This window comes from Cyprinus carpio, chromosome B11 (assembly GCF_018340385.1).
Source record: "Cyprinus carpio isolate SPL01 chromosome B11, ASM1834038v1, whole genome shotgun sequence".
Classification (NCBI taxonomy): Eukaryota; Metazoa; Chordata; class Actinopteri; order Cypriniformes; family Cyprinidae; genus Cyprinus; species Cyprinus carpio.
The window spans coordinates 1049665-1065335 of record NC_056607.1 but is presented as its reverse complement, the minus strand read 5'-3'; the positions used below and the strand labels follow the sequence as shown (position 1 = coordinate 1065335).

The window sequence follows — 15671 nt, the reverse complement described above, 5'->3', positions numbered from 1 at the left end:
AATTCAGCTTTGAAATCACAGGAATAAATTAGATTTTAAAATATGTTCAAATAGAAAACAGTTATTTTATATAGTAAAAATATTTCACATTTTTACTGTTTTTGCTGTACTTTGGATCAAATACATGCAGGCTTGGTGAGCAGAAGAGACTTCTTTGAAAAAAAAAAAATCTTACTATTCAAAAACTTTTGTTTGGTAGTGTATATACTATATTCAAGTCAGAGCACCCTCACTAATTTAAGAAGCACCCTCAGCGATTTGATTTTGGAGCTGAGGTCGTTCCAGAGGATCCAGGCGTTCGTAGATAAACTCACACAGAACGAAACTCGATGGCGAAATAGACCCGCCCACTCGAGAGTCTCCACGCCCCGCCCACTCGAGAGCCTCCACGCCCCGCCCACAGCACAACAGAACCCACCCTAAACAACAACACTTCTGCTCCGGTTGAGAAACACTTGAAGACACGGTCTCCTCCGACACTTTCTCTGGACACTAGAAGATCTTTACACGCGGGAAGATGCATTCAGGCAGCCTTGAGAAAGTGGGTTCGCTGAGGAGACGGACGCTGTCTCGAGGAATGAGCGAAGAGGAGTCTCTAAGACACATTATCAGAGACGTGAGTCGAGCACATCTCCTTTCCTTTGTCGTGACTCCAGACGGTTTCTGATCTCTGATGTTCGTGTCAGCTGGATTACACGAGCTGTTACAAAATACAGAGCCTCGATAGCTTGAGAATAATAATGTTACATAACGCTCGACTCTTCAGGTTTCTCTGACTGTAGCATCAGGATGTGACAGATAATGATGAAAACACACATCTTTAATACCCCCCCGAACATTTACGTGATTATTAGTAACAGTTTTACTGTAATTCTTCATGAATCAGGGCGTCGTGTTATTTGATCAGAGCACACCCTCCGGTGATGCTGAATCTCGCGAGGAAACACGGCGTGAAGATGATTTTAAGATGTTTTTGTTTTTCAAACGCAGTCGTGATACAACAATAGGATTTATCTGAGCTGTCCATGTTTATCTTGTCGATTTACTGACTTTACTGAAAGCCAATGTTACAATCTTATAGTGTCGTTTTGACGTAAAAGCCCTGCTTTGCTCAGTTATTTGATAGAGAAAAACTCAAATATAGCTCACTGACGTCAGCCCGTGCGCAATCACATGATATTGTGTTGTCAGCAGCCTTTTCCCGAAATAATGCAATATTATATAAACCCGCCACGAGGGTAGTGATTGTGTGTTTGTGCAAGCTTTCATTGGGATTTCAGCATCTTTTACAAATCACCTACAGTCCTGAAATAAAACATTAAAAAGTTCACCTGTGATCTAGTGTAAACATAAGTCATGCATCAGCATTTTTATGGGGTGGGTAATGTTAGGGGGATTTTTTAAATATACAAATGTAATGGTTCTTGTTATTTAAAGCAGAGAAACCTGAACTAAATGATGAACTCTCCATGCCATATCACAAGAGCATATGGAAAATACATGCTGAAGCATATCTTCATGTCTAATTTATAATTTTTGCTTTAATATTTTTGCTTTGAAATGTAATAAAACTAAATTAGTGAAGAGAAAAATAACTTAAAAATGAAAAAAAAAAATCTTTATAGATGTAAGTTATATGATATAATGCAACGTTTGCTGTGGGCTGGTGGTCTATTCTAATTCTTACTATTAACTAGGACTTTTGCCTCAATAAACTCCTAATTTGCTGCTTATTAATAGTTAGTAAGGTAGTGGTTGAGTTTAGGTATGGGGTGGATTAATGTATGTAGAATATGATCATGCAGAATAAGGCATATGTGCTTTATATGTACTAATAAACAGCCAGTCATATGCTAGTAATATGCATGCTAATAAGCAACTGGTCAGGATTGGTCTCAAAACTGAAGTGTTACCCAGATATTAAAGGATTTAAGGGAATGAAGAAAAGACTGCATTTTTGTAAAGTTTCCTGAGGTGCACTTATACTGTTAGTAGGAATTTATTTTTTTATTTTTACATCACAATTGTCTTAATTTATAAATAAAAGACTGACTCAGTTTAAAGGGACGGGTCACTTTTAATACTTCACCTGCTGCTGTGATTAGGTAACTTCTTTGCATAATCAATATAAATCACACACACACACACACACACACACACAACTGTTTTTAAAAGTTCATAACAGTTTAATTGAAAAAGAAACACCTCTCACAGCTCACTTTTGTCGACTAGCTCAGGTTAATTCTCTCACAGTATTTATAACTCCTGAGATGATATCAGTGTGTGTGTGAGGGAGTTTATCTGAATGACTGTTGCTCAGTGCACTCACGGTGGTTTATATACACCAGCACTGACGGGTCTGAATCCTCACATGATGTTTAGACCGAGAGAGAGAATGTGTGTGAATTCAGAGGAGAGGATTGTGAGGTTTTAAGTTCATGTACTGGAAGACGATTTCAAATCTAGTCACATGACATTGGGATTTTCTTGCCCAAAAGAAAGAATTATATTATTATAAAATAATGCATTTTTAACTATTTGCATATATTTGCCATTAGAACACACTTCAGAGTCACACATTTACATCGTGTGACAAATAATGGAAATGACATTTCTCTGTTGTTTTAATTCTGTAATCAGTAACGTAATTGTTGTTTTTGTCCTGCAGGCAGAAGAATCGAGCAGACACCTGTCACGCAGCGATAGCAGATATGGATCATTAAAAAGAGGACAAAGACAAGAAAGCCATGTGAGTATTGTGATGACTGCAGCTTAAGCGTTTGCTTTCAGGCGGTGAATTGAATTGAAAGTGAATTACAGCAGAGCAGAACATCACTCTTCCAGTGTGCTTAGAGGAACAGTTCAGCCAGAAATGAAAATTAGCTGAAAATATGCTCATCCTCCGGCTATCCAAGATCAGGATGAGTTTGTTTCTTCATCAGGTTTGTAGAAATGTAGCACTGCATCAGTGTCTCAGCAATGGATGCTCTGCAGTGAATGGGTGCCGTCAGAATGAGAGTCCAAACAGCTGATAAAAACATCACAATAATCCACAGCACTCCAGTCCATCAGTTAACATCTGGAGAAGACAGAAGATGAAACTAATCCAGTTTTAAGACGTTTTAACTAAAATACATAGAGTCCATAATCCATAATAACACTTCCTCCAGTGAAAAAGTCACAGGAAAATATAGTTTTGGATTGTTATTATATGTGTTGTTACACACACACACACACACACACATATATATATATATATATATATATATATATATATATATATATATATATATATATATAATTTATTAGCTGAGCAATGACACATTTCTCCAAATCCATTCCTTTAAGTCTCTCTTACAGAACTGTATTTGCTGATAAGGATGTACTCATTAGTTTCATGATTTTAAACATTGGTTTGTTTTGTATAGCAATGAACATTTGTCCTTTTTTTCTTTTAAGTGAAGATGATCTACTTACTGAAAACGTAGAAATGGTAAGTTTTTCACCTTTTCTACCAGATTTGATGATTACTGCTATGAATTACATGAGCTGCTGTTTCATAAAAGTGGCAGTGACATGTGATGCATGCAGTAAAGGTCAGTACTACAGCGTAACGAGTCCTCAAGTGTGTTGAGACACATGAAGTCTGTTTGAGGAGCAGGTGTGGAGGGGATGAGGGAGATGTGACTCATGGAAGGTGAGTCTGAGTGAGTCATAAACAGGTGTGTCTCCAGGCTTCGTGTAGATGAGCAAATCATCGTTACGCATGAGCCTCTCCTCACGAGCACATGACTGCTAAAGTCATTAAACCAGACTGAGCTTTTGTCCTGTTCATTTTATTATATAAATTGATATAATTTCTTACTCTATAAAAAAAAGTATATTATAATGATTAAAGAACTTGCCAGAGTTTCAAGGTCTGTGACAATAAATCTAAAGATATTTGATGCATAGCCTGTTGTCCATCCCTAAACGTCTGGTAAAGTGAGGTGTGTGTGATGGTTTAACATGCAGTCATGGCAGCTTCTTCATATCTGAATGGACTGCTCTTGTGTAGGGTTGGGTATCAATTGTTTTTTTTTACTATACCGGTGCCAAATCGATACTTTTAAAACAGTACCGGTGCCTGAACTGATACATAAAAAAAATACTATGGATAACATTAAAGAACATTAAAAGTATTTAAAATAAATATACATAGCATTCAAATGGTCCTCGGATGCTCTCATTTCCAGAGTTGTGCTTCTCTTACTCTAAGGCTAATAAACGTATTTCATGATCTGGGTCATTATTTAATACACAACAATATTTAATACTAAGTCACTCTGATATTTAGTTAAAATGATTGAGTGCTGTCTGTCACTGTCTTTAATCAGCTCTGTGAATGACTGTATGGTATGCCACATGCACTGTAATAGGCCTATATGTTTTATATTAAATATTTTCAAATGAAAATAGCAACATGATCATTTATAAAGTATGCGTTTAAATGTATTAAGGGCTAGATTTTCATATGAACTTTAAAGGGGTCATATGACGTTGCTAAAATAACATTATTTTGTGTATTTGGTGTAATGCAATGTGTTTATGTGGTTTAAGGTTCAAAAAACACATTATTTTCCACATACTGTACATTATTGTTTCTCCTCGGTGCCCCGCCTTCTGAAACGTGTTGATTTTTACAAAGCTCATCTGTCTGAAAAGTGAGGTGTGCTCTGATTGGCCAGCTATCCAGTGCGTTGTGATTGGCTGAATACCTCAAGCGTGTGACGGAAATGTTACGCCCCTCACCATACTGTGATGTGTGTCCCGGCACGACCAGACAAAACTAATAAAACCCTTTACAAATGAGGCATTTTTACTGATTATACATAATTTCATTTCAATTTCAAAAAGTTCTGATTATTTACATACAGTAATTACTGATTATAATGACTTACACTGTCTTTTTACGCGTTGCTTGCGTATCTCGCTGCGTAAACATAAAACCATGTCTGCATTTGTGATCGGAGAAACAACGAACAACAAGCGCTGCTCTACACTGCTCAAAACTCGTGTTTGAATCATCAGTGGCAAATTCTTTAAATATGAAAACGTACTTACAGGCTGTGAGTCAGAACAGAAGCACCAGACTATCCTTGCAAAGTTGTTATTGCCCCACTTTATAGAAACAGATACCGGCATTGTAGGCTACTCTCTCAGGAAACAGTCCTTGTCCTCCATAAAATGCGCTGCACACATCTGAATATTGGGGTTGAACTGTTCTGGACCAGTGTTGTAAATACAACTTAACCACTGATTTCTAGTTGTGTCCTCTTTTGGAAAACCAAACAAAGTAGTTTCACTTTCACAACGAAACACACAGTGTCTCCGCAACATGACGCCGGCGGCAACAGCGAGAATAAAAGTTACGCCTTCTTTCTTTGCGTGAACATTTGGGCGGTGTTTTGCAAATCTTCCCACATAGTGACGTAGAGATGTGGGGCGTGTTAGAACGAGCTGTTTCAGGATGGTGTGGTTGACTCTTAACTTTAATAAAGAATATCTCTTTGGATTTGAGACTTTTAGGGCTGGGTGATATATCTAACGATATGATCATGCGCATTTAGTGAGTAAATCTGGTTCCTTGTTTACCGCTAAATCGGCATCACCTGCTTTCAAATGGAGCGGCATTTAATAGACAGAGCCGTAGATCACTGACAAGGTACGCAATATCGCGTTGATTATCGAAGATGTATCGCCTTCGATAATCAACGCGATATTGCGTAGCTTGTCAGTGATCTACGGCTCTGTCTATTAAATGCCGCACCATTTGAAAGCAGGTGATGGCGATTTAGCGGTAAACAAGGAACCAGATTTACTCACTAGATGCGCATGATCATATCGTTAGATATATCACCCAGCCCTAGAGACTTTAGTCTTTGCAACTTTACAGATCTTCTTTATGCACCAAGACTTTGTAACACTCCAAAGAGAAAGGAAAAATTTAAATCGCTTCATATCACCCCTTTAAAAGATTGAAACTCTAATAAATAAACTTTTAAAACTCTAGGTTGCCTTGAGAAAGTCTAGCCGGAAAGATTAAAGCAGTTGTAGAAGCTTGAAGTTTGTAAATTTAGATAGACAGATGTCGATAACATGTTGCTAGCATGTTTTATGTTGCTAACATTTTTATGGCATGAATAGCATGCTGGTAGCATGTTTTAGCATGATCAGCATGTTACTACTATGTGGCTATCAGGACTAGCATGTTTGTAGCATGTTTCTAATGTGATTGTTTCTACCATGATCAGCATGTTGTTAAAATATCCTGACTCTCTACCTTACAAACTCTCCCTTACAAAAATGAACCATGGTTTTATGACAGTAAAAGCAACCATGTTTTTTTTGGGCGTATAGATTACCATTTGTATAACCACAGTTTCTCCTCAAATAGCATGGTTAAACTATGGTTAGTGCTGCAAAACCATGGTTAATTTGTGGCTACCATGGTGTAAGTACAGTAACCATGGTTTTTTGGTTTTATTTGTAGTAAAACCCTGGTTAGTGTTTGTAAGGGCTGAGGTGCTTGTTTTGAGGGTGTTCTGTTCCCCTGTGCAGACGGAGCTGAGAGCGAGCTACGAGGACTGTCTGCAGGAGGTGCGGACCCTGGAGCTGCAGCAGGAGGCTCTTCTGTTCCAGGTGGACTGTCTTCAGGACGTCCTCGAGGGCACGGAGGAGATGCTCGCTGAGGCCCAGAGAGACAATCACAATCTCACCATGGTGAGACTGATGTAAACCATAGAGGTCTGTTTCAGACCTGAGCGAGAAAACGTCTGTGGAAGATTACTTTTGACTGCGTAATGGATTCATTGCATGGACTTCTCGTCCTTCTGTTTGACTCGCTGTGCTTTTGACCGCAGGAGCTGGAGCGAGAACGAGAGATGAGGAGGAAGTCGGAGGACATGCTTGCCTCATTAAAGCAGGAGCTGGAGAGGTTAAGAGAGGTGAGGGAAGACTAAGCTTTCGTAATCACATTTACAAACAAACAGAAACTGCAGCGTAAAGCCAGAGGAGAGACAGGCTGGCGTTTCTGTCTGCTTACATAACCGTATTTGGAGAGCAGCGAGCGTGTTCACTTCCTTGCTGTTTCATTTATGTTTTTTTAATAATTTATCATGTGCCTGGAAATGTTCTGGTGTATGAAAGAGGCTTGAGCTTCTGGAGGATGTGTTTTTACCAGTGCTCAGTTGTAAGTAAGGGATAATGAAGTCAATTTAAACCCTAACAAAGGAGACAAGTGTGGAGTGGAAGGGTCTTTGATTGACTTAAAAGGTTTGTTTCCAAATAAACAAATAAATGGACATGAGATGTACAGAACTTGCAAAAGTCTTGGAGACGCTGCCACAGTTCTTCTGGATTGAGTCTGTCTCAGTTTGTTCTGTTTCTTCATGTGACTCCAGATCACATCTCTGTGTGCAGCACAAACATCTCACTGCATTATTACAATTAATGGCCAAATGAATGTTTGCAAAACTGATATTTCCTACTGACACACTACAGCAGAAAAAGAAATAACTTAAAACCATTTTTATCTGGTGAAAATACTATAGTTGCTTAAGGCTTTTGCACAGTACTTTAGATTTCAGTTGCAATTATTCTATTCTGTGAGCAAAATAAAGTGGAGAGTGATACGCTAGACATGAAACCAGCACAGCTATGTAGGAAATCACTTGTTAATTATAGTTTAGTTTTGAGGAGATTGAATCATCAGACACCTGTTTATTGGTGATGATGAGAAAGGACTCTGGGTGGTGATCTGGTATCTAACAGAGCTTACTTGTTAGTAAGTGATAATAAGTGAACACTACTCTTGTATCCCTGATCTTAACCAGAGATGATTTAGCCCTTAGGCTGTCAGAGTGGCTGAAAACCTACATGAGAATATCCTACTTAAATAATAATAATATTCTAATTATTCAAATTGTAAGGACATGCTTTGTGGTGGAGGTGCATCAGTAATATGAGAAGACAAGCGCTTTAACAGACAGTGTGATGTATAATGTAGACACAGAACAACAGACTCATCCTGAAAGCAGGTTAACTGTTAACCCCGCTGCTCAAACAGTGCATTGTGAAATAATGTTGTGTAGGAGGGTACGGCTAAATGCTTAGCAACAGACTACCAATCGCGTGCTTCAAATAAATGAGGGGAAGTTTGGGTTTACACAATGTGCAGAGTGTAAGCTTTAATGTTAAATATTTTCCAAAGGCTAGAACTCAGGGTCTGCACTCAGTCACACAGATTACTGTTATACAGTATTTTAGAGTAAACAGTAGTGATACAACAATACAGTTAGCCCCCACTTCAATAAATACCCCTGTTTTTAACCACAGTTTTCAGTTTGGTTCTGATGGCTTGGCACATTTTGCGATCTGTGATTTAAAATGCTATAAAAAAAAATCAATAAATCAGTACACTTTAGTTAAAGCTTATAGTAAACTTCTGTAAACTGTAGAAAAACATGTCTACTTCAAATTTATTTTCAGAGAAGTATTATTTTTATGGACCGGCCATTATTTAGTGCTATAAACACATGCAATGTCTGTTTTATTCGGAACTCGGAGGGCGCACTCGTGCAGACAATCCACATAAGCATCACAGAAGTACTAGAACTGATGACCTCCAGGAAATCCCTTATATGGACAAAGGCATTGCTGTAGCTGAACAAAATGAATATAGAAACGCTTAGACCAGGGGTCGGCAACCTTTTTGGCATGACGTGCCATTTTTTATTTTTCAGATTAACCACTGTGCTAACACCCCCCCCCAAACTCTGTATTATACAGAATGCATTAATGCTTTGTACAGAACATACACATTTTTAAATGGTACGATAAAAAACAAAACAAAAAAAAACAATAGGCCTATTTGATTTTCATGCAAATAGTTTCTGAAGATTTTTTCATAAAATGTTCTTTAAACTTTTCAAAAGTTTTTTGAATAACAGACCGTAACAGACAGTGTGACCGTACTGAACACCACTGTATGTGTGTGTGTGACGAGGCCAATGCGTTAAAACCGTTTTAATCACCATTCTATATTGATGTATTAATTGATGCGCGCACACACACCACTCGCACACAGAGATCTGAGATCGCGCTGTGCAAAAAGTAACATTCAGAAGCTCATAAACTGTCAGCGCTGCCACACTTATTAATCGATACTGAATCGCTACATTATATTACTCAGCTATGGGGGCGTAAAATCGCTGTTTTTAAGTAACTAAACTCAGCTTCATTGTTTGTAGAGAGAGACAGACGCAGAGAATTTACACATCTCTCATTATAGTAGGGAGGCGTTTTCCTCATCTCACAAACAGAGCCAGTTTGGAGAGAATTAAAATGCAAAGAAACTATTTGAATGGCTAACTGAAAAAAACAAACAAACAAACAAAAAACACTCTAATTGGTTGGCCAGTCTGAGAATTTAGTTAAAATTCCCCAATTAAAAAAGAAAATTTCTCAATGCATCTACTTAAGCAAACATTAGCTGTGTTTTCATCCACCTATTTTTATGCACATTTTGGACTATTGCATAAAAAACAAAAAACCGCTGGATGGAAACGCCAAGATGCGCATAAATTCTAAAAATGCACTTAAAAAAACGTATGTGCACATTTGAGTAGGATAAACTTTTTATCCGGTAAGAAAAAATGTGCATAAACTACAATGGAAACACATTTACAGAATAAATTCCTCCATGTGCATTGAAAAAGTCATGTGAGTTTGTGCTATGAGACGGGATAACTTGACTAGCAGTGGACTGATCTCGTTCACAGCATCTATACACTGTTATGGTCGTTCTGAAATGCCTGAGGAAAGTCTGTCGTCAAAGTATTTCTGTATAATTGTCTTATACGACTGTGTTCCCAAACAGCAGCATCTACCTCCGAAAGCAATGATTGCATTTATTGTGTTACATCTGCTCGCTCTGAGGTGCAAGTCATTTATCATACATGAAAACTATTATATTCAGTGGCTTCTCCTAGTTTTCTTAGTGATATATAGTGCCAGTTTACCAGGAAGTAACGATTTTGTTCTCTTTGACTCGTTGGATGCAAACGGTGCTTTATTCGCAGATGTTTTATACGATATTCCAGTTTTGCGCATTAGTTTAATTGAATCTTTGGATGGAAACAGCTATTGGTCACATTTCAAAGAAATTAAAACTGTAATTTAACCAAGACCAAATTCTACGAAACGGAAACATATTAATTCATTGCTTAGAGTCTGTTAGTTCCAGTGTTAATTTTGGCAGGCGTTTTTGATTTAGTCTTAGTCTTAGTCTTGAGACGAAAATGCTTAATAGTCTTAGTCACATTTTAGTCATTTGAGTCTTTCATAGTTTTAGTCTAGTTTTAGTCGACGAAAAGTCATTGCATTTTAGTCAACTTTTAGTCACTACTTTTAGTCAATAGTTTTAGCCAAACTGTAGTTATCAGAATTTATTTTGGTAGCAATTTTATATGTAGTTTTCAAATTAAAATAATCATTAATTCTTCTCTCTTTAGACCAAATCAATTAAGCTTATGAGAAATTTGAATCAAGGACTGAATTTGGAAAATCTTGAATAAATTATGACAGTTTTCATTTTTGGGTGAACTTTCTCTTTAAGTGAAAAAGGAGCAACTTGTAAAAATAGTATATATATATGTATATGTATATATATATATATATTTAAAGAAGCACAATAAGACAAATACAATAGAGATACAAATTAAACTCATTTTTCAGATATCTGTAGGTTTTACTTCACATGTATACATTTATTTAACATCTTTTGTTGGTTAACATTAATGACAGATAGGTATTTAATTTGGAATGCTGTCCTTTTAAGACGGAAGGCATGCATTAAATACTGACACACGTTCAGTTTTCACCCACCTGTTCACGTTCACTTAATCCATAACCTACTGTATTTACGTGAGATACTCTACACGATAAACATTTGGACTGCTGTGTGTGTATTTGAGCGCTGAGAACTGATCGCGCGCTGTTTATGAGAACTGAGGAAGTGGAGCGTGCGCGCACGCGACAGAGAGAACACTTCTATCAGCGTGATTCCGCCTATCCCGCCTTCACTAACTTTAAATTAATCGACAACGAATTGTGACTCCCGGGAAAAAAAAACGGGACGTCTGGTTACCTTATCCATACCCCTTCGGGTGCTGAGGCCATTGTTTCAGAACGCTAGTTCGCGTTTTTGTAGTCTATCCATCCACTGCGGCTGCTATACTGACTAGATATGCAAATGCCCCTTATCTGATCGCAATCCAATGACAGGGACGCACATTTTGAAAGACAAAAGCCTATAGGATGCATTTTGAATGTCTGGTAGTCCTCAAATAACATTATAGTCCAGTCTCGTCTAGTTAACGAAAACGCGGCATAAAATTTCGTCATAATTTCGTCATCAGATATTATTTTTAGCTCGTCAACGTCTCGTCTTCGTCACAGAAAAAATGTTCGTTAACGAATATTTTTCGTCGTCGTCTTCGTTAACGAAATTAACACTGGTTAGTTCACTTCACGAGTCTTCGGGTCACGTCACATCCTTATAAGTTAAAGCTATTTATTCCTACCTTTATAGTCCTCCAAAAAGTCCACTTTTCAAATAAACAACGCAGCAGTGCCACATCTAATGAACTGAACTAACAAAAACACACTGTGTCAGCTGCGTCATCATCATGTCCAGGGCCTCCTGACATGCCTAAAACTCAAATGCACAGGTTTTTGCACTTGCATCTGCAATATTATTATTTATCTTTAATTCAGTGACTTGCTTAGTTCAGATTTTAATTTGACAGCCCTAATAATAACCGGCTGTTCTCAATCCTGTGAAGTGATCAGCACATATAAAAAATCAGAGTATTTATTTACACTAACTCTGCCCGTCAATGTCTGATTGGGATAGTTAACACTGAAAAAAGATGCTTGTCCAACATCAGTTTCAGTGGCGTAGATGGTAAGCCGTGTGCCTTTTGACGCAATCGACCCAACCCCCACCTTTTACCGAACTTTTTTGCATCGGAAAGGCATTTATTTTCAATAAAAATGAAGGAAATAATCAAAAAGTTGAAAATAAAGCATCGGGTAGGGTAAGGGTAGGTGTAGGGTGGGCTTTATTGTCCAATAAGTTGGTATCCATTTAATAATTTACACTCCATACATTATTATTGCGTACTGTTTTAGAATGTACTACATTACTGAGGTGCAGATAATTGCTATTATTTGCAATAAGTAGTATAAATAGCAGGAAATCTTGCTGTTTTAGCATAGTGTAAATAGAATCTATAACTATTTTCACTTAGTGTAAATAGCATATCGTTAAAAAAATACTGCTATTTTCACTGAGTGTAAATAGCATCTATCACTTTGTGCGAATAGCCGCTGCCATAAAAATGACCTTGAATTTAACGGTAAAAGACTGTAAAATGCTACAGTAAAAAAACTGTTAAATGGTTAATGGTAAGTTCCCCTAATATATACGGTGAAAAACTGTATTGGACATTACATGTAATTTTACAGTAGTATACTGTATTATATATAATAAAATAACTATGTTTCTTCTTAGTTTTTTCTTATCAGTTGTGTACATTAGGGTTGTATGTTACATCTAATGTTGTTAAAATTATGTTTATTTGCATTACTTTAGTGTTGTGTGTTACCATGATGGTGTTTAGTATTTGTGTAAATGGCACTGTACACCTTCTAAATATGTTAAATGTGCTGTATGTAGAATTGACACCGAGGGGTTGAACTAGGTATTGCAGTCCAAATTCAAAATATTGGAGAGGGTTTTTTTCACCCGGTCCCTCCTCCTCAGACTTGACGCACACAGAGGTTGCCAGATTGACGACACAAACAGGAACGAGCACACTTGACGATGTATTAAATAACATACGCTGTGTTTTCCGCCAACTGGCAACCCGGGGCGCCAAAATACAATTGAGTAAACTGGCAGTGGGCGGGTCTCACAAACCAAAACAGAGACCGACATTCCGGCCTGGAACGCACATTTTCAAAGGAGAATAACTGACTGTAGCATTGTTGTTAAGATAAACAAGTATGTTAACTTAGCATGTTTCTTAAATATCTGCAAACATATTATAGTATTTTTATGCATTAGTAGAGTCAAAATCTTACATACAGCACCTTTAATATTTAAAAGCTGCTTGTGATAGGCTTTGGTTCATCATGGGATTTTCTCATCATCATATTTGGTGCAGTGTATTACAAAGGTACAAAACAGATTTCAGTACTTCAGCGGGTTGGTATATTAACATTATATCAGTTAATGAAATTACGGTATTTAACTGTAAATTTAAGTTAAAACCGTGAAACCTTAAATGCTGCTACCATATTTTTTACGGTAAAATTCTGGTAAAAACAGCTGCCGTTTTTTTACTGTAAATTTTACAGATTTTTTTTTTACAGTGAACAGTTGAAAACGAGCACACGAACGGCATGTTTGACGAGATTGTTTTGTGTCGTCTGCAGGAAAGAAGCAGCGAGCCGCTTCAGTCGAGGCCGGCGGGGCCCGTCTGCCTCCTGGAGGGGACATCAGTGGACCGAGACGAACATCCGCTCGCACACAGCGAAGGCACCTCCGTGGATCCGAGCACGAGCCAGCTGTTACAGCTGAAGACAGCGGTCAGCCAGACCCTGAGTGCGTCAGTGTTGCACAGTCAGAAGCCTGGTGCTCAGGGTGGAGATGATTACGACGAAAGCAGCGGCTATGAAGACGCTCCGTCCGAGTTCTCGCCCAGTCCGTCCACTCCAGACACGCAGCCGGACGGAGCTCTGCTGGACAGCGAGGCTGAAGAGGGAGGAGTTGGGATGAATGACTCCGAGTCTGGCCTCTCTAAAAGTTCAGATTCTTGTGCTCTCTCTTAAATTATTCTAGTTCTGTAAAACGATTAATCACATCCGAAATAAAAGGTTTTGTTTACATAATATATGTGTGTGTATTGTGTAGATTTATTATTTACTACACACACATGTAGTATTACATGTATACATTTATATTCATATCATTTATATTACATAAATATATTTAACATATAAACATAACATATTTTTCTGAAATATATACACACACACTTATTATGTAAAGAAAAACTTATTTTATTTCTCGATTAATCGCTTGACAGCACAAAATTATTCATGAAGTGCTGATGAACCTTGATTCATTCACTTTATCCAAGTTACCTTTACTTAAACAGCCTTTGCACAAATGTTAAAATGAAGACTACTTCGTTATGCTCCTCAGTCAACAAACTCATTTAGAAAAGAAGCAATCTGCACTTTGTTTCTGCTGGTCATTTTTTTATAGCTGTGTTTGTGTTTGACTTTGTAATGTTTCTGTTCCCCCTGCTATTAAACATGAGCTGTCCAGCAGTTCAGGACACAAGGTGATACTTTGTATCAGTATGTCAGCCATATCCATAAAAAATGGAATGTCATTTTTGATATTGTATTGAAAATCAAGTTACAGTAACATCTGTTGATCATATGGACTCTTGTTTTTTGTTTTACTTGTACTAGTTGATTTAATACTTTAAAGAGTTATGTACAAGAAAGGGATGTTTTTGTTGATGCTGTATTTTTTATATTGGTGTGTTTTTATTTACATTACGTAATACGGCTGGATTTATAAATCTTATGCTTTAGATTCTTAATTTTGTAGAAGTGGTCACCTCAAAGCTTTTATGAGACAAATTCTAAACCAGAAAAAAAAACCCTTATATGGCAAATTTTTTAAATTTTTTTTATTTTTTTAAAAAAATATGTGAATGTTATGTTTTGTTGTTAAGATCACAATGATGAATCCTAAAGTATTTTGTTTTTTGTTTTTTTTCCCCACAAGATTTTGCTTCTCAGGAAATTTCTAAAACTTACTGATTCCTTACTAATAATGTAACTATTTATCCTAAAGTGCTTGTTTTGACTTCCAGACAATCCGTCACAAGATGTCTTTACTACTAAGCTCAGTAGTTTTTATATTTGAGCTCATTAGCCTATGAAATGCATAGTTCGTTGAAATGCTGGAGCTGGTAAAAGAAGACAGTGGGGTTCATTAAAAAAATAAAATAAATCTGATTTGTGAAATGGGACCAATGTTTGTGTGTTTTATATATATATATATATTAAATATCTTATACTCAGAATGGATGTCATTTTTAAATCTTTACAAAGGTAACACCTGTGTGTTCAACTGAATAATAAAATTAGTTCAGAAGCTTTATGGAAACATAATACTACAAATATTCATTAACTTCTGATGAACTAGGGTGTACTGTTCCCATGATGCTCTATTTTTATAAAAAATGTTTAAAGCATTGTATCAATCTCAAACTTCACACTGCGTGGTATTGTGTGTTTTCCAGACGTGTAGCTGCATGTCTGTGTGCTCTCAGCAGTGTGTGAGTACAGCAGCAGGTTGTGTTGATGTATCGGGTGATTCGTGTGCTCTTACACCCACACTGCTACTGCACACACCCTATTTCTACAGGCCCAGTCGTACTTCAGAGATTTTTTATTCAGTTATAATATCTGTTTTTATTCTTGTTTTGTCATTCCAACACTGCAACCAAAGTTTAGTTTCAGTTCTCACTCTTTAAATGTTG

At 37.1% G+C, this 15671-nt stretch overlaps 1 protein-coding gene across 1 annotated transcript; it reads left to right on the top strand.

Moving 5' to 3' along the window:
• Window positions 1–395: 395 nt before the first annotated feature.
• Window positions 396–15158, top strand: si:ch1073-456m8.1 (leucine-rich repeat flightless-interacting protein 2). The gene is made up of 6 exons (XM_042733507.1): window positions 396–616; window positions 2669–2749; window positions 3458–3493; window positions 6601–6762; window positions 6903–6986; window positions 13543–15158. Exons 1-6 carry the CDS (start codon window positions 518–520, stop codon window positions 13936–13938), a joined length of 858 nt encoding a protein of 285 aa, XP_042589441.1. The 5' UTR covers window positions 396–517; the 3' UTR covers window positions 13939–15158.
• Window positions 15159–15671: the final 513 nt, after the last annotated feature.

Coding starts and splice junctions, on each gene's coding strand:
- si:ch1073-456m8.1 (XM_042733507.1), top strand. CDS start 518: ATGCATTCAGGCAGCCTTGAGAAAGTGGGTTCGCTGAGGAGACGGACG. Junction 617..2,668: donor TAAGACACATTATCAGAGAC/GTGAGTCGAGCA, acceptor TTTGTCCTGCAG/GCAGAAGAATCGAGCAGACA. Junction 6,763..6,902: donor ACAATCACAATCTCACCATG/GTGAGACTGATG, acceptor TTTTGACCGCAG/GAGCTGGAGCGAGAACGAGA.